The 18,658-nt window shown below is 54.8% G+C and overlaps 1 protein-coding gene across 3 annotated transcripts in view; it reads right to left on the bottom strand.

Annotated features, from left to right (window-relative positions):
* UNC5B (unc-5 netrin receptor B) overlaps window positions 1-9,773 on the bottom strand; it is a 39,972-nt gene extending 30,199 nt beyond the window's left edge. For all 3 annotated transcript variants that reach the window (XM_082407335.1, XM_082407337.1, XM_082407336.1), the window contains exon 1: window positions 9,701-9,773. In XM_082407335.1, the coding sequence (XP_082263461.1) occupies window positions 9,701-9,758 (58 nt within the window). In that variant the 5' untranslated portion in view covers window positions 9,759-9,773. The remainder of the gene's footprint in view (window positions 1-9,700) is intronic.
* Window positions 9,774-18,658: the final 8,885 nt, after the last annotated feature.

Raw genomic sequence — 18,658 nt, 5'->3', positions numbered from 1 at the left:
TGGCCACTGGGTTCCCTCGGCCTGGGCCTCAGTCCCTCTAGGGCCAATTTTTAGTTCCCCTTCCAAGTCCTATTCACTGTGCCTGGAGGTCTGGGCCCTGAGAAGGGGGCATTCTGCTTCCCCTTCTTCTCTTAGACAAGGAACGCAAAACCCCCTCATCCACCACCCTCCAGATAATAACCATTTATCCAGCACACAATGTGATAATAAACATCGACAATATAATAATCCTGTGAAGTAGGCGTTCCACTTCACAGATGAGGAACCTGGGGCTCAAAGGAGTGAAAAGACATGCTCAGGCTCTCAGCTACCAAGAAACAAAGCTCTTCCCATCAAAGCACAAGGCCTCCTTTGGCCCACGATGCCCCTGAGGGACCAGCAGGCGGCAGCTATTGTTTTGCCCATTTTGCAGATGAACAAATGAAGTCTCTCCAGAGTTCGCTAGATTGCTGAAGGGGAAGAGGGTCTCAGCTTCCTGACCCCAGCACTTGGCCCCCCTTCCTCTGTGGGCCTGACAAGTCTTGGACTTGTATGGGATGCCCCAGCCAAACAGAGATTCATCCTAGCCTGGGAAAGGCCCGCTGGTAGCCTGGTGCAGCCCCTAAGACGTCACACTCAGACACACATGCTCACACCAGCAGACCCACCCACGCCCTGCTCAAGGTCACAGTCCACAACCAACTCCCCTGGACACCCAGAGAGCCCCAACCAGGCTGGGACAGTGGCTCCTTTCTTAGGGTTGCTGATGTCAACTTCAAGGCAATGGCAGTGACTCTGGCCTGTGGGGGACCTGCTATTTTATTTGGTCATCTCTCCCCCATCCAGAGTTGGGATGGGGTGAGCTTGAGTTGCAATATCAGACTCCACCAAACACCCAATAGCTTAGGTCCCCACATGGGGAGACCCCCCTTTCCCTCCCCTGCATCCAACCCATGATGCTGCCAAACCCTGATGCTACCAGGTAAACCTTCAAGATGTGCTTCAAACTCCACGACTGCCCACCACCACCTCCTACCATCTCCAAGCCCACGTTGCCCGGCCCAGAATCCCTTCACTGTGCTCCCTTCTTCCCCTCTTGCCCCCTCAAATGCACTCTCCTCACAACAGCTGGGGTAATCTTGTAAAATACAAAAAATCACTCCCCTGCTCACACCCTCCAATGGCTTCCATTTGCACCTGGAATGAAGTCCGAGCCACCACCGAACCCCCAGACTTCAGAGGCTCCAGGCCACCCAGGCGTGTTTCCTGCCCTTGTACATGCCTGGTTTATTCTCACATCAGGGCCTTCGCTGCTCTCTCCTTCTGAAATACACCTCTCCCCGCCCGTCTCCTGATATTCCTGGGCTGACTCTCTGTCACTGAGATCTCAGCGCAAATACCAGTGCCACCTCCCCCGTGAGGCCCTCCCTGACCACCCAGTGTAAATTCACCATCCTTGATGCTATCTTCACATTGTCCTGGTTTGTTTGTTTTTCTTGACAGTGTTCATCTCTCTCTGGAATTACCATCTCCATGTACTTGATTGTTTGATGTCTGTCTGGACAGGTCTACTCTCTGGAAGGCAAGCTCCTTGAGAGCCTGGAAATCCTGTTTGCTCGTTTAGCTGGGCCCACTGAGGACACAAGACTTTCTCCATCTGTGCCGCCCAGCCTCTCTGGAAACACCTGGGGTGGCAGGTGGGGGTGGGAGGGAGCAGCCAGAGGCAGTGGGCATAGGTTGGGCTGACCTGGGCCATGGGAACCAGTCACTTTGGAAACCCCATCCTGTAGGATGCCACCAACTGATGGAACCTCAGGGACCATCTAATTACTGTCCTCTAGGATGGAGACCAGAGAAGGGGTGGGCTAGCCTTAGATCACAAAGCACCTGAGCAGCAGAGCCAGTAAAAGAAACTGGCCTCTAGACTCCAGGGGGAGTGAGGACTTTATTTTAAAAATCCTCCTTTTCTTTCTAGTGAAACTACGTTTTTTCTTGACCTCTTCTGATTACAATTTAGGAAAAAATGAGGATGACGATAAAAATCACCCATTCCCACCCCCAGGTGACCAGAATTAACACTGGACATTGGTCCTGACTTTTTTCAGATGCGCACATATTTTGTTACTTACTGGGTCTTGCCAGACACAGTCTGTGTATCCTATCCTTTCTTTCAAGGCTGTTAACTGAGGACTTTTAAACCGCGAGCGAAGTGCACCAGGCATCTCCTCTCCCTCTCTCACAGTCACACAGGTCACAGGGGCCCACGCCAGCTGGGCTGACTGCTCCTGCATGACATTCCGGGCTGTTGGAGGAGCCGCAGGATGCAGAGCTGGTGTGGGAGCTGCTAGGCAATGACATCAGGATCTCTTTGCACATTTGGGCGCTGGGCAGAAAGATGTCGGTGTCCTGTCCCTGTCTCCCAGAAAAGTCAAAATGCCCATGGGTACAGCCTCTGGCCCCGGGGCTGCCTGACGGGTTACATCCCCGCTGCCCTTCCAGGTGAGGTATCCCCCAGGCCACCCTGGAAAGTTCAGGGTCAGGGCTGTTCTTAGAGCGCCCCGAGGCATAAACTTGCCCTGCCTTCCCAGCGTCATGCTCTAGGGTTGAGCCACCCCTCCTCGCAAAGGGGAGCTGGCTGCCAACACATTGCACAGTGGAAAACCTGTGCGATCGTTGCGAGCTGCCGTCAGCACCGTCACCACACCTGGCCAGACCCCACCCCAGCGCTGGTGTGGGCCCCCTGGCAGGCACCAGGAGGTGGCTCAGACCCTGGGCTGCGGGGCCCTTAGAACTAAGTCCAAGCCCTTCACTTCCAGAGGGGGATCCTGAAGCCAGAGAGGAGCAATGCCTTGTTCCAGTGCAAACAGCCGGTCAGTGGCTGCAGCACCCCTGGTATCTTGGCATCACATTGGCATAAAGAGAATCACAACAGGGAGAGAGGAAGAGGGGTGCCCAGACTCTGGCCTTTGTCAACCTGTGAAATGGGGCAAGGGACAAACCGGGAGAGGTGAACAGAGAGGTGGAGAGTCACAGCAAGAAGGACAGAGAAAGAGAAATCTGAGAGCACCTGGCAGTGGCGGGGGGTGAGAGGGGCTCTGTTGGGGTCTCTTGTACTTTTCTGAACCTGGAACCCACTTGGGTTCCTGCTTGGGGCCCTGGAGGCAAGCGAAGAAGGTGACATCCATCTCTGGCCTTCCTCCACACTCAGCTCTGCCTCTTCCACAAGGCCGGCACCAGCCCTAAGGCTCCATGGGCCCCAGGGAAGGCAGACCTTGCAGATTCGGCTCCCAGGAATACCCTGCGGACCAGAGGTAGGGAGTAACTGGTCTCAGGTCACACAGAGGGTTGGAAGCAAAGCTAGGACTGGAATGTGGGCATCCGGGCACTCAGCCCAATGCTCTTGCCCTTGCCTCTCTCTGGTTCCAACAGTGGGGAAGACCCTAGCCCTGAGCTTGGGAGAGCAGCTGAGCTGTCAGGGGTGGAGATGTGGGGAGACAGGTGGCACTGGCCCAGGGGAAGGCCTAGATGGCCGCGCAGGTGCACCTTGAGGGAGACAGGGCAGGGACTCACCCCCATTCCTTCATTCATTCATCAAACATTTTCTGAGTGCTTCCCCTTGATCATGCCTATAGCAGGATCTGGAGAGCAACAACCAAGCTTCAGTTCCACCAACAAGAAGCTCACAACAAAGGTTCAAGATTAAGGACCCAGACAGCCTGACTCCCAGACTCATGCTCAGTCTGCTTCCAGCCTAGCCCCACAGCCATGTGATGGTCCTTCTGCCTGCTGAGCCACCATCAGTGCAGAAATAAATCTACAGCTTTGTCTGTAGCTCCCTCCTTCTCCATCAAGGAGTCAGTCCACCTCCTCCAGGAAGTAGGCTTTGACTACTTCTGCCTTGACGACTGTAGGGATTTCTCATTCTCCGGCTCCTAAAATCCCTCGTATTTCTTAGGCTGAAGCACACTGGTGCTGCCACTGGCTCATGAGGTGACCTTAGGTAAGCCACTTCCCCCTGGACCTCAATCTTCCCTTCTGGGAAATGGGGCCACTTTGATTTGCTTCACCCTCCAGGGTTGTTGGGAACATCAAGGTCAGAAGTGTGAAACTGTTTTGCCAGCTGGGCTGCCCTGTGCATTTGCTAATTTTTATTATTGCTTTTCGCAGTGAGAAACAGTAGGCGTACTTTCTCTGGGCTGGCAGGGGCGCTGGCTGACATCTCGACCAACAGCTCCAGGATCTCCCTCCGGGTTTGAGGTGCCGGCCAGGTGCCCCACTCCCCATCCCCCACCCTGCCCCGGCCTTCCAGCTGCTGCCCAGCCCACTCTGTGATGACACAGAGCTGCAAAAGGCTGATGCAAGCTGGAAGAAGGGAATGAAACAGACTTGAGTGGGGCGGATGGAGCTCCACCCCCAGACCCGTGGGACGCCGGGCCCGGCCCCTGACTGCTTGTTTGCACCTGCTGATGTAATCGCTGGGTCTCCTTGGCTCAGGGCCAGGCCTGCTCACCTCGGCCTTCAGAACCAGAGGAAGGGTGTGAGGTCACAGCTGCGTGCACCACGAAAGGGCTCTTCTCTCGGGGGGTGGTGACTGGGCCCCAGTGAGGGCAGAGGGGAGGAAAGAGCCAGAAAAAAAGCATGAATAAGAGCACGGCTCAGAAGTAAGTAGGACCTGGGTCAACCCCAGCTCTGCCACTGTGCCACTTCAGGGGACTAGTCCCATGTCGCTGAGCCTGGACATAACAAGCACTCAACTTGTCACTGTCTTCTAGGGATGTCTCAAGGCGGATAAGGAAGTCTGAAAGAGGAAAAGAGAAAGGATGGAGGCGTGGTTCTGTGGAAAGAAAACACCAGAATAGTCCTGGGCCGGCCACCAGCTCACTTCCTGGGGCCTCAAGCTTGTTGATCCGTAAAATGGGCACAACATCTCTGTAGGCCACCTTACAGAGTTGGGGCCGGAGGTGTGAAAGTGTGACGTGACACTAAAGCATGTGGATATCTCGGGGGACCTGGGGACAGTTGGGGAGAGGTTCTTGCCGGGAACCTGGGGCTCCCAGAAGCTGGGTAAGGAAGGTGGGGCTGTCAGCTCTGCACTCTGCCTCGCCTGGCCTCAGGAGCCTCCCCTCGGGGAGAAAGGCACGGAGAGCAGCACACACCTCCCCAGAGGCCTCCAAGGAATCATCAAAAACACACAGGTGACAAGGACAAGAGCCAGGACCCACTCCTGGAAACTGCAAGGCCACCTGCATGCAGTCGAGGGCTCCCCGCCCCACGAGCCCAGGGGCTGGGGATTGCCCTGTCTCCAGACTATAATTCTCAAATCTGGTTTCCCTGGCGATGCCTTTGCTCTTTCACCGAGAAAGGGTGGGGGAAGAAACAGCCTCACATAGTTCATGTGTCTTTTTGTTTGACACTGAAGGCAAAAAGACAGGAACCAGCCAGGTGGGGAGGAGACGTCCATTTCAGCCGTGCCCAACTCCTCAGCCCAGGAGAGAGGGGTTACCTTTCCTAACTGGGCCCTCAGTTCTACTTGGTTGCACTGGATGGGGAGTTGCACTCCAGCTGGGATTCGTGAGCTTCCCTGGCCACAAAGACCCATCTTTCCCTTTAGCCAACCACAGCTACTGTTTATAGGCTAACCCACTCCCAGGCACTGCGCAGATCACTAGGAGTACATCACCTACCTGAATCCTCCCAACAGCCTTCGAGGCAGGTATCTTATTCTGATCCCCAATTTGCAGGTAAGGAAACTGAGAAACAGAGAGGTTAAGTAACTTGCCTAAGGTCACAGAACAGGGCTATCAGCGCTTCAATCTGGATCTCCCTGACTCGAAGACCATACACATTAACCTCTATGCCAGTGGTTCTGAAACTGCAGCATGTCCCAGGATTAGCTGGAGGCTTGGTAAAACCTCCGCCTCCACCCAGAAGTTTCCACCTAGCAGGTCTGTGGCGGGGCTTGAGAACGTACATGTCTAACAAGTTCCCAGGTGCTGCCGCTGGTCCACTGCTCGACACTCCCGTGCCTCCCAACAGAAATATAAAACACTTAGCACACATAATGGTGCTTAATGCAGGTCACCTCCTTTCCCTGAGCACTTCTATGATTCAGCTGGAGACCTTTCAAGAGGAACTAGAGGAATTACATGGCAGCATTGGTGCTGGTTGCTTTAGCTTGAATCAGGCCCCGGTGTGTGGTAATCAAGATCATGATACCCATCACCTGCACCTGTGTTCTTGCAAATTACTTAGCCTCTCTGGGCCTCAGTTTCCTTATCTGCAAAACGGGAGTAATAATATTTCTAGGAAACACACTATACACATAAGTTGCTTAGAGCAGTGCCTGGCACGTCAAAAGGGCTTATTGAGTATAAGCTGCATTACTTTTTTTTTTTATTATTACCATTGTTACTATCTACTTCATCTATATTATCTTTCCAACAATGTCTATCCACCTCCACTGTTTACCTACAGTCGCTCAGGGGATAAGTAACTGGCCCAAGTTACACAGTCGCTAAGCAGCAGAGGGAAGATTCTGAGCCGGGTTTGGGACTCCAGTGGTAGAAACTGTCTACCACGAGCAAAGAGCGAAGCCCACTCTGGCTGCTTCCTCTGGAAAGAATGAAGAGTCATTTTCTTACTTATGTTTCCTGTGCTTCCTTCTAAACCCCTAAGCTTAGCCCAGGGTTCTGTCAGTGTCACCCGTGAAGGGAGAATGTCTCCAGTAGGGAGCCAGAGGCTGTGTCAGCCACCCACACTCAGTGACCTTGGGCGGCCAGACCCCTGCCCTCTGTGTCTGTCCATCTATCCCCTGCTTGCTCCTCCTTACTGGGCACCCTCGAGGTGCGAGGGTTGGCTTGGCATTGGCTGGTCCAGGTCCTGGGAGAGGGGACGGTCACTTGTTTCTCCTGAGACTCCCTGCCCCCATCCCCCCCCCCTCACGGGATCCCCAGTTCAAAACAATGGAGGCTTCAGGGCGCCCTTGATGTAAAGGTTCAGTAGGTGGCTAATTTTAGCTGAGAAATACTCGGCATTTTCCCAGCTGCCGTCACTGCCGCACTGTGTGCTGGACAAATGGCCTAGGTTTTCCTCCCCGATTGTTCTCGGCCGGGGGGCGAGGGGCTGACTCCAGCTCAGGACAATTCCCTTTGTGTCTGCTTCCGGGTGACTCTTAATAACTCGTGGGGACAGCCTGAGCTCTCAGGCCCCTGCCCCCACCCTGGCTACAGGGCCCCTGGCTTCATAGTCAGGGCATCTCAAAATGCGGCACTGAAACAGGACTTGCTGCTCACCCTCCTCACCTCGCCAGGGGTGGGGGCAGAGAAGGAGGGCTTGTGGCCTGAAGGGGCCTCCTGTGGACAGATGGGGAAGCCAAGGTGCAGAGACGGTGTGACCGACCTAAGCACAGCCCGGTGCTCTTGGCACCAGGTGCAGGAGAAATCCCGCCGCTGTCTAAGCTTCCACCCAGCACGGGGACACCTCAGAGTGTGAGACCCCAGATGCAGGCCTCCCATTCTCTTGGCCTCCAGTGGAGACACCTGCCCTTCCCCCACCCCCCTCACCTGGCTGAATCCCTCCGTCCTCAGGTCTCACCTTGAAGGTCACCTCCTCAGGGAGCCCGGCCCTGACTGCACCCTCCCAACTATACTGCGGCCCTCGCTCTTCCTCCGGTATTTCTTTTCCTTACTGCCCTCATCACCTTTTCTTAGTTATGCACTCATTGTGTTATTTCCTTATTTAATGCCAAGTCCCCACCAGATTCTGGGGTCCCAGGGGCAGATACAACATTTAACCATCTGGGTGGGCCCTAGGGCAGGGTCCTGGAGCTCCACTGTGCCAGGGGAGACTGGGGGTCCCGGGGGAGTAGCTGGGGGCACTCAAGGCTCAGAACAGTCGACGTATTCAGCCGTTTTCAGCAGCAGGATGGCCTAACTGGCACTTTCTGCCTGGACACCACCCCTGGCTGGATGACATGTGTATGCCCACTGCTGACCCCCAGTGCCAGCTTGGCACACAGCAGATGTTCAATAAACGCTTCTCGCATGAATGAATGAAACTTCTGGGCTCCTCTGGTTCCTCCTCTCCCTGAGGGAGGAGCCCCGATTCGACCTATGCCCCACCCTTCCCATGGAAGGTTCTGGAAGCAAGAGAAATGAGGCGCCTTGGGGAAGGCACCCACGGCCCAGGGTGGCCCCACCCCCAAGGGCTGTTTGCTGGCCTTGCAGCCCCCAGCTCTGCCTGGCCCCCCACTGCCCCAGCCAGGACCCAGCATGCTATAATTAGAGTCCTCCTTCCAGGCTCCAGTAATGAGGGGTGTTGGGTGCCAGCCGTAATTACAGCCTGGTTAAAGCGAACAGGAGCCGCCCCCAAGCCAAATTACAAAGTCTGCAGCCGGACTCCCTCCTGCCCCGCTCCCTTTTTATGGGGCTGGTTACAGGGAGGGACCGGGGAGTTGACAGAGAAGCCAGCTCAGGCTGGAGCTGCGGTTTCAGAAGAGTGGAAAGCCGAGGAGAGCCCAAAGTCTGGCCTGTGTTGCTTTGAAACTGTCCTTGCACCTCCCCCGGCCCCACCCTCATCAAAAATGCCCTTCCAAAGCCGAGGTTGGGAATGAGCAAAGAAACCAGCTGAGGCTGCTCTTGCAGTGCGTTCATCCGCGCCCCCATCTTGGGGCTGAGCTCTCTGCCAGGCCAGGCTAATGGCTCCCCGCACAGTCGTATTTCATGGGCACAGCCAACATCACCCCTGTGTTACTAACCAAGGTTCGGTGCTTAACTAACTTGCCCCAGATCACACAGTCGGTAAGAGGCAGACCCAGGGCTTGAGCCAGGCCCACCCAGGGAGAAGGTTCTAGAGGGTAGGTACATTTCATCTTGAGCCCCCTCACTGCACTGGGCATGGGGTGGGGCACAAGGAAGGGCTCAGTGAGTCCTGAGAATGATGAGTTTTGCACATCATTTGAGAGGTCTAGCTGAGTCCTCTCTCTTTTAAAGATGGAGAAATAGAGACTCTGATTTCCACTGGTGTCTCAGGATCCAGAGGCAGAGCTAGGATGTGGGTGACCTTGTTGGTCTCAGAATCTCAGGATATTAATATGTAAGGGCTATAGAGAAAATCTATTTCAGGGGCAAATACACAGCAGCCTGGCCCATCCCAAGGCTGTGATAGACATCACTAATTGATCATCCATCATGGCAGGCCTGGACATGGCCTCAGATTCCTTCTCAGCCCAGGACCACACAGCCATACCAATCAAGCAATGAAGAAGATTCCACCATCCCTGATCTAATTAGTTCCCATTCACCCTCAGTTACTCGAGGGGAAAATGGAGCCCAGAGAGTTGGGGTGACTTGCCCCAGTAATGGGGTGACTCTTATTCCTTAATGACCCATCCTCTGTGGATGCCAACCTGCCACTTCCCACTGCACTCTCAGCCCAGCCTTGTCAACTCGGGGCTTCCTGTGTGGGAAAGACTCCCTTAAGGCTCCCTCCAGGCCCTGCAGTACTCACCCAGCTGGCTGATCTGCTGCTCTGACCAGAAGGTGGCTTTCATAAGGGACTGTGGGGGAACAGGCTTGCTCACTGGTGGAGGTGCCCCAGATGCAGCAGTGGAAACCTCTCCACATGGCCCTGAGCTGCCCACATGCCCCTTCCTGGGCCCCTTGGCTGGGCTCTCCTCCCAGCCCAAAAAGCTGGCTCCAGCCACCCCCCGCTGCCCACTCACCACAATTGGCCTGTAGTGACTCAGTCTCCTTGTTACCTCTCCTCCTCCTCCTCCCCATGTCTTCTGCCCCCGGCGTCCCCCGCTCTGACAAGCCTCTTCAATAGCGCCTTTGATCCAGGCTCTCCAGCCTCTTAAACAAGGACGGCCTTCTGCCGTCAGCAAGGGGTGTTGGAAAGAGGTGGGTGTGGGAGGACGGTGACCATGACAGGACAGGCACAACCCTGAGGTCCTCACCTTCTCATGGCCCCCCAATCCCCCACCCCTAGCCTCACCAGGATGACCAAAGGTCCTGAGCTCAGAGGCCCTCCAGGGAAGCTGTGAGAGCCGCTGAGCTTTCTGGGAGGTACCTCTGCCTCACCCAGCAGTGCCAGGCCTGGACCGGAGGGCATTTTCAAAAGGACACTTTAATTAGGGAACAGGGAGGCCAGCCAGCGGGATTATAGGCCACACCCGGAGCCGTCAGAGGCCTCTAAACTCCCAGGCCCAGCCTTCCTCTCTAGCCTCCACCTACTACCACCTCCTCCCTGGGACTGTGGGGACGGGAGATCCCTTAACAGCCCTGTTCGCTGCCCCCATGGTGGGGCCCCTAGAAAGGAACACTGGATGTCTCAGGTGTGGTTGCTTGAGCTGAGGTGTGGCTCTCAGGCATGGAAACAAGGGTGCTGAAGACGGCTGGCAAAATTGGAGAAGCCACTGCTCCTGCAGTGGCCACCCCTATGCTGGGCCACGAAAGGGACTGGGCACCGGAGACTCCACCCCGACCCTGTGTGCCCCCACCTCTGTCCACCAGTAGGGACAATGACAAAGGTCTGCTTGTCTCCTAGAGGCTCTGGCTTAAACCCAAACCATGCTGTTGTTCCAGGCGTTCTCCCCAGCAGACAGTGTTCTCCCACACCTAAGATGGGCAACCTTGGAGCTGCCCAGGGCTGTCTGCCCCTTAATGTCAGGAGTGGGGCAGAGGGCCCAGGCCCACTGACCTGGCTGAGTTTGGCTGTGGCTGAGGCCCTGTGCCCACAGGTTTTCTCTGTGCCCTGAGTTCCTTCTCTATAAAATGGGGAGACCCATGTGAATCTCCCAGGCCTGTTGTTCAGATAAACAGAGTCACAAATGTGAAAGTAATCAGCACAGGGCCTGGCTGGGCTGCTCAGAAAACTCATGCTGGACTTGGTTAGGGTTGAAGACCTGCCCATATACTAAATTCATCTCTCTGGGCCTCAGTTTCTTAATATTCAGGTGGGTGAACAGTGCTTTCTTCTTAAAGATGTGAAAGTGTTTTATAACCTATAAAGGGCTGTCCAAGTCTAAGATTAGTCATTGTGATTTTTCTAATGAACAGCTACACTTACCCTTCTTCCACCCTGTCTATGAGGTGAGGCTGGCCCATTTCTAACCCAGCTCACTTGTGTGAATCTGGTGACATCTGGCTCACGTGGCGCCATGCGGCCGCCTGCCCTGAGGTTCAGCCTATTCTTTGTTATCTGCCAGCTGCCTCTTGGACAGGGTCCTTGGGCAGGGAGGACAAAGGGGGGCTATGGATGCTTTGTTCTCTGGGGAAGAAGTCTTTACCTATTAGGTGAATCCTCTGCTGGGCATCAACCCCAAGAGAAAAGGCAATGTTGGGGTGGGGACCCAGGGGACCCTGGGGGCAGACGGGCATGGGTGGGAGCCGGCTGGGCAAAGCCCATCCTTGGTTCCTCCTGCCCTTTCTCTGAGGGTACTCCAGCAAGGTTCCCTGGGATGCCCCCAGCTGTGTAACCTTGGAAGAGTCCCCTCCTCTCTTTGGAAGTACTTCTTCCTCTGAAATGACACTCTTCAAGTACATGGCTTATCCTACTGCTCTTGGCTTGGCGGGAGTGGAGGGTTCTGGGAAAGGCAAAGGGAAGCCAGCCCCTCCACACAGCTCAGTGAGAGGCCAGGTATCCTGGAGGGGCCGCAGGGCTGGTCTGGAGGGACGTGGGGTGGCCTCTGGACACTCTAGAAGCAAAAGTGGTTGAGACCACGAGGGCTGCACCCTGGCCCTGCTGGCGGCCAGAGGTCAGCATGAGGCAACGCACAGATTCCTCCAGCCTAGACCCAGACCCGGGGAGCCCTGGCTGGAGCTGAGGCATCAGGAGGGTGAGGCCCTCGCTCTCGGTGGAAAGAGCCCCATGCACCCAGGAGAGACTCAGCATCAACAGCTGTGGGATTTTAGGCGTGAGGCTTTACCTCTTTGGGCCTTGGTTTCTTCACCTGTATCAGCCCCTAGCCTAGAGGATAACTGGGAAGAATGAGTGGGACCATGTGTGGAATACTTAGTACAACGACAATTCCCCAGTAAAGCAGTGCTGTTCTTGGACATGTTGCTTCAAGTCCCTGGGCCTCTGTTTTCTTGTCTGTAAAGTGGGCATCAGGACCTCACTTACCTCCGACAGATCACATGTATGAGAGGCTTCGGCACAGGCCTGGTGCGTAGCAGGCTTGCTAGGTGTCTGTGGAAGCCGCTGCAGCCAGGTGACCTGGCAGACTCCCCCACACACCTGGCCACAGCCCACCCTGGTTCCAGGGAGGGGACCAAGCCTCATCTCAGCCCTGCAACACGTGCGGGTTGTTTTCTCAGCCCTGGTTGTCAGGCCCCAGACAGCTGCTGGGCCCCCAGCCAAGGGCAACACCTTCCAAACCCACATAGCCCCTCTGTGCAGCACCTGGCATGAGGAGGCGGGAGCTCACCGCCCAGCTGGGGATGCCTTCCTGCCAGGGGCTGGCAGGGAGCCGGGAGCCCGGGGACATGGCCTGATTCTGCCCATTTCACAGATGGGACCCATCACGGAGGCACTAGCTACCTACGTGACTGGTCTGGGTGAGCCCGGAGTGGGGAAGGGTCCAAGAGGGGCACCGGGGGTCCTTAGACCCCTGACCTGAGGCCAGCACCTCCTCTTCACCTAGATTTCCTCTCAGCCCAAATTGCCCGATTCACTTTCTCTTTGGGCAGAGTGATCCCATTTAACAGATAAGGAAACAGAGGTGAATGGTGGGCTTGGTGAGCTGGTGGCTGAGCTGGTGGCAAAGCTGGGGTTCAACCCCAGGGCTTTTCTCTTCCCACCGTGAGGCCAGGCACATCAGCTGGCAGATGCCAGTGGAGAAGAACAAGGCGAGATCTACGGGTGCCTCTCCACCTGCTCGCCCCTCAGTGCTAGGCAAAGAACCTCAAGGAGCACCTGCTAATTAACAGAGGGCTCCATCAGGGTGTGGTCTTCCAGGGTCCCTCCTTAACCTGCCCCTGCCAGGATAGAGGACACTAGACCCCCTTCCCTTCCCACTCCTGGGGCTGTCTCAATCCTCCTTCTTAGTAAACTTCCTTAATCCCCCTGCCCTTCCTTCTCCCTGGACCCTCACTGCCCCCCAACCACCAACTCCACATTCTCTACTTTGCCTCAACCTCTCTGCCTTCTTTGTGGTCTTCCTTTCCACTCCACTAGGCTCCACACTGGCTGGACCGTTCTTGTGACATCCCAAGGAGGCAGGGAACCTGGGCTCTTGTCTCAGCTCAGTAATCGACTGCTGTGTGACCTGGGACAAGTCCCTGACTCTCTCTGGGCCCCTGCTTGCCCATCTGTCATTGAGAGGTTAGGTGAGAAGTTCTGAGGTTCTGTGAATATCAAAACCTACCAAATGGGACTTTCCTGGTGGTGCAGTGGTTAAGAATCTGCCTGCCAATGCAGGGGACACGGGTTCAAGCCCTGGTCCGAGAAGATCCCACATGCTGCAGAGCAGCTAAGCCCGTGCACCACAACTACTGAGCCTGCGCTCTAGAGCCCACGTGCCACAACTACTGAAGCCCATGCACCTAGGGCCCGTGCTCTGCAAGAAGAGAAGCCACCACAATGAAAAGCTCGCGCACCGCAAAGAAGAGTAGCCCTGCTCACCGCAACTAAAGAAAGCCTGCACGCAGCAATGAAGACTCAACACAGCCAAAAATAAACAGATAGACAGATACATAGGGGAAAAAAAACCCTACCAATTGTTCAGATTGGTGTGCTGGTGGGCATTTGGGACCTTGGGCTCCTGGCTCGCCTCTCGGCTCCCCACTGGGGCCCTGGAGAAGCTGGTCCAGGGGCTGGGCTGCCAGGCGGTACCACCCTCTGCACCCCTGAGTCCCTGCCTGGCTCCATCTGTTTTCTCAGAGCCTTCAATGTGCCTCTGTCTCTGGCCTCTGCCTCAGTTCCCTCTGCTCCCTATTCAGTCCTCACCCCATGGCAATGGTGGTTGCCCCGTCACTAGAGCCTGCTCCTGGCAGAATTATTTCCCTCTGTGCTGGGCTTCCATTAGTCAGTACGTACAACAGCCCAGGCAGGGCACTGGGGGATGAGGTGGCCATAAATCACAGTGGCTCCCTCTCTCCCAGCCTGGCTGCTGACAGCCTGGAGGCTCGCTGGCTCAGCTGAGTCTCCCTTCCTAGAGGAGTTGGGGCCAGGCCTGGAGTGGCTCTGTGAGGGACAGTGGCACAAACGTATGGCAGGCACACAGCCACTTACCCCATCACCTCTGGTGTATTACATTGTGATAGCAGCACCCCAGGTCCCTACAGAGTGTCACCTGGTGATCACTCAAGGAAAGGGACATGGTAGGGACCTTCCTTGGCAAGTCATCGTGACACAGAGCCTCAGTTTCCTGGTCTGTAAAATGGGGTGGTCATACACCAACCCGACAGAGTTCATGGGAGGATTACCTGGGACCTGCCGACATATACACAAAATGCCACAGAGTATGACTCAGTAAATAATCACTTGCCTTCCCCCCTGTGTGGGCTCAGAGTTGGGAGCCGTGGTGGCCTGTTTGCATACCTTTAAAGCCACATCTCTTACACTATACTCTTCCCTTTTGAAGCTGGACAGGGACAGCTCTTTTGCTTGGAATCCAAACTGCCAGAGGCAAAACAATTCTCAGCAGAGCTGCTGGAGTCAGACCCACCGTTTGGAAAGGGTGAGAACTCAGCCCGGGCTGGTAGAGCACAGGAGTCTTTGGCATCCTCAGTAAACAAAGTTTGGTTGAGAAAATTAAATGAGATCACAGGGGTGATATTAAAAGAGCAAATTGCTTTAAAGGGCTTCCGCTGGCTGCAGATCTCCCTGCAGATGGATGGCGCTAATTACCAACAAGGAGTGGCCCCCTCCGTAAGACAGGTCTCTGGGGGCCCCGTGTTAGGGACTCTGGAAGCAGGAGCCCTGAGCTCCTTTTGTCTCCAATTCACATTCCCTGCCCCCATAATTAGGGGCACCTGGTGAATGCGAGCCTGCACTGTCTGGGAAACACTTGTTACCACCTCCAATGCCCATGCATATCTGCCAGGACTTAGGATGAACTGAGAATAACTTTGCTCCAAATCCACAATACAGACACATGTGTCAAGGAGGGCATGTCTTCTCACCTAGAATTCTACTTCTGGGATGCTCTCCTGAGGAGCTCAACCAAGCTGTGTGCGTGGAGATGTTCACTGTGGTGTTATTTACCAGGGTAAATAGAGGGGGAGGAATGGGTTGAATAAATTAAAGTATATCCCCAGTGTGGATGATTCTCAAGTATCAACAGTGCTGTGTATGAAGTCTATGTAATCGCAAGAGAAAGGTCCATGTAACCATGTTAAGTAAGGAGACCAGAGTGTGAAGGGAAGCATTAACTTGGATTACACCATGAAACAAACCTGGGCCTGAGCCTAAAAGGAAACATACTAATATGTAAGCAGTAGTTGGGTCTGAGTGGTGGGATGATGACTGATTATTTTTCAGACCTTTGTTTTCCATTATTTGGGGCAATATGGCAACATTATTTGGCCTTTATAAACAAACAAACAAATGCTTCTCAGTACTCAGAGGTACTGGGGAGAGGGCCAGAGCCTGGTGTTCTTTCAAAGAGCCTCAGGGCAAGTGACCTTCAGGCTGCAGTTCTGGAAGCAGATCGAACAGTCTAGGCTCATCAAATGCCTAATAGCCTTGGGACTGGGAGCTTGTGGAGGCCAGTGGCCATCTACCCTGCTCTGTGCACCTGTCGCCCCAAGAAGGCCTCTCTGGGGATGTCCCGTTGTTCTCTGGCCAGGAAGAAGGTGGGGGGCAGGGAGAATGGCTGGCTCCAAAGCCAGGAAATAAATCTTCTCCCCCAACCCGGCCTCTCCATTCAGGCCAGCTTATTGATGGAGACCCAGGGGGTCTGGGGAGAGCGAGCTGCCTTCCCAGGATGCGTGAGAAAACTTCCCTGTGCTGAGCCCACAGCATCTTGTAGACTCTGGGGGCCCCTCCTGGAGGCTTCCTCTGGCTGTTTCCTGGCGTTGTCAGCCCCACAGCCGGTGAATGCCGGGCACCCACAGTTCAGAGCCGACTTGCACTCCTCCCCCATCACCACAGCCTGCTGGGACCCAGGCCTTGGGGCGGGTAAGATGATCTCCATGGGCCTTATCAGATCTGATAGTCTGTGAAGGGAGGAGATCCCCATCAGCCCCCCTAGGAAAGGCACCCCCCATGCTAGGTGCAGAGAGCCATGGACATTTGCATATGATTTACATTAATTTGCATAACCACCTGCTATAGTGGAAAGAGCATTGAACCAAGAGTCAGAAACCCTAGAGTCTAGTCCCAACACTACTACTGGCTCAATGTGACCTTGAGCAAATCCTGTCCTCTCTAGGCATCAGTCTCCCATATGTTGAACTGGGGATGGCACCGCAGGTCTGTAAGTTGGCATGGCATGGTGGGCAGTAAGGACACACATGGAGCAAGCAGGTGGTCCCTGGGACCTCCCCCTCCCAGGTAGGGACCCCTACCTAGGACAGGTCCTCTCTGAACACCTCCTGAAAGACATCCCTGAGCCAATGCTCTGGCCTCCTGGGCCGCCCCCGGACCATCCCCAGGCTGATGGGTCCCTGGGAAGGGAGAGTGCTCATGGCCCTGCCCAGCTCCCCTGGCCCTACCCCACTTGGCAGCCTTTGGGAACGCAACAGCTCTGACACCCTGGAAATGCATTGAACCAAGTGCCAGGGAGCTTGGCAGGGCCCCAGGAAGAGGGAGGCAAAGCCCCTGGCTATCCAGGGATTGAGAGGACTTGCTGTGCGTGCGCGCGCACACACACACACACACACACACACCACCGCCACCACTGTAGCCTGGACCAAAACAGTGTCCAGTGTCCCGACATCTGCCATCCTGGCCTTCCCCGAGAGCCTGACCACCTTCTGCAGGTATTTCCTGGGCAAGGAAAAGGAGGAGGTGAAAAAAACCCTCATTCCTGGGAAGCTCAGCTGTTGCTTCTCCTTGCATCAGGATCTCTGGGGCACAGTGTTGGGGGAAGGGCAGGACGCCAAAACTCAGGGAACTGTCTATTCTGGCACCTGCACCTTGTGCGGTGGGGTGCCCAGTATGGTCGTACTGGGGTGGGGGTGTGGCCCTTCTGATACTCAGCCTTTGGGGGTCCCCTAAGGCTGGGGTCTACAGTGAGCAAGTGTGGGGAGCAGAGGGCACAGGCCCAGAGCCCACAGTTGATGAGGGAATGGATGGGGGAGGGGGAGGAGTTAGAGCTCTGAGCTTCGAAGAGCCAAAGAGCTAAGAGGGACAGTGTGGGCTGCCCTTAGACCCTGGGGCCCTGGCGCTCACGCCCGGCCCTCCTCCCACCCTTTGACTTCTCCAGGAAAACCCTCTCTGCTCCCCTGACCCCCACCCCCTTCCCTGCCTGCACTCTACTCCCTTGGCAGAATAGATTGCTAGGGTCTAACTCAGGCCCTGGTTGTCTCCGGAGCTCTCAGCTATCTCCTCCCCACTCTGGGTGTACTTTAATGCCTCTAGCACCCACAGGTGCTGTCTACTGAGGCAAGTCCCCATGAAGGGGTCCAGTCTTGGGCAAGTCCCTTCACCACTCTGAGCCTGTTTCCTCCACTGCAAAATGGGAAAGATGCGCCCACCCCTTGCATTGTTCTGAGGACTAAATGGAGGCAATTTAATGCAAGCTCAGCACAGTGTCTGGCACATAATAAGAGCTGGAAAACGCTAGTGGGTTTTATTATTAGCAACCTCTTGGAGCCTTAGTTTCCTCTTTCGTACAATGCGATACAAGTCCTACCTTCACAGGGTGATTGTGAGATTAGAAAGGGATGAGAGACATGAATGCACTCTGTAAACAGAAGTGGGTGAGGCTGCGGGCGTGAGGCTGCTGTTATCAGCACTCTGGGACTGATGCTGGGCCCCCTGCAGGCAGCAGGTCAAACCTTGCCCCGCCCTGATACAGAGCCACAAAGGGAGCCGCCTGCTGTAGCCTAGTGCTCTATCACCATGTCTGCTGCCCTGGCCCTAAGTCATCCCATCTGATGGATGAAAAAACTGAGGCCCAGAGAGGGCAACAGACCAGCCTACAGTCACACAACACAGTGAGTGCACAACTCTGAAGGAACTAGACCCAGAGAGATGAAACTCAAGATTCAGACACTGAAGAGAGCACTGGACAGAGAATGCAGACACTGGGAAAATACTGTAATATATACAATAATTATTTTAACCCAGATCTCAAGTTACTTTTTTGTTAAGGGAGTAAAAAAAAAAAAAAAAGCACTACATCTCACTTTGTTTACTTATAAAACTGGCACACCTGGTATACTTAAAGATGCAAAGTCCCAGAAAAGTAAGGTCGATATGAGAACAAATGAAATGGCTGGCTTGAAATATACATCCCCAGCCTGTGGATTTTTTCAGAAAAGAAAAACTTAAAGAAAAATAAATAATCCCCATTTCTTCCCTGCCTGTGTACCACTCTGCAGCTGTGAGACTCTCCCAGGACAGGAGTTATTTCTTGGTTCATTCATTCCTTTATCTGCCCAGGACTGACTGTGGGGCAGGGGGTTCAGATGGGGATGGAGCTGATGTAGGGACTGTGTACACTCTGCAGCTTCCATCACTTTGCAGGCACAAGCGAAACAATCTGGAGACACAGTATTTAAAAGCAAAC

This window comes from Balaenoptera borealis (genome assembly GCF_965194805.1).
Source record: "Balaenoptera borealis genome assembly, chromosome: 10".
Taxonomy (NCBI): Eukaryota; Metazoa; Chordata; class Mammalia; order Artiodactyla; family Balaenopteridae; genus Balaenoptera; species Balaenoptera borealis.
Note: the sequence above shows the minus strand (reverse complement) of the source record. Positions and strands in the feature narration are given on the sequence as shown.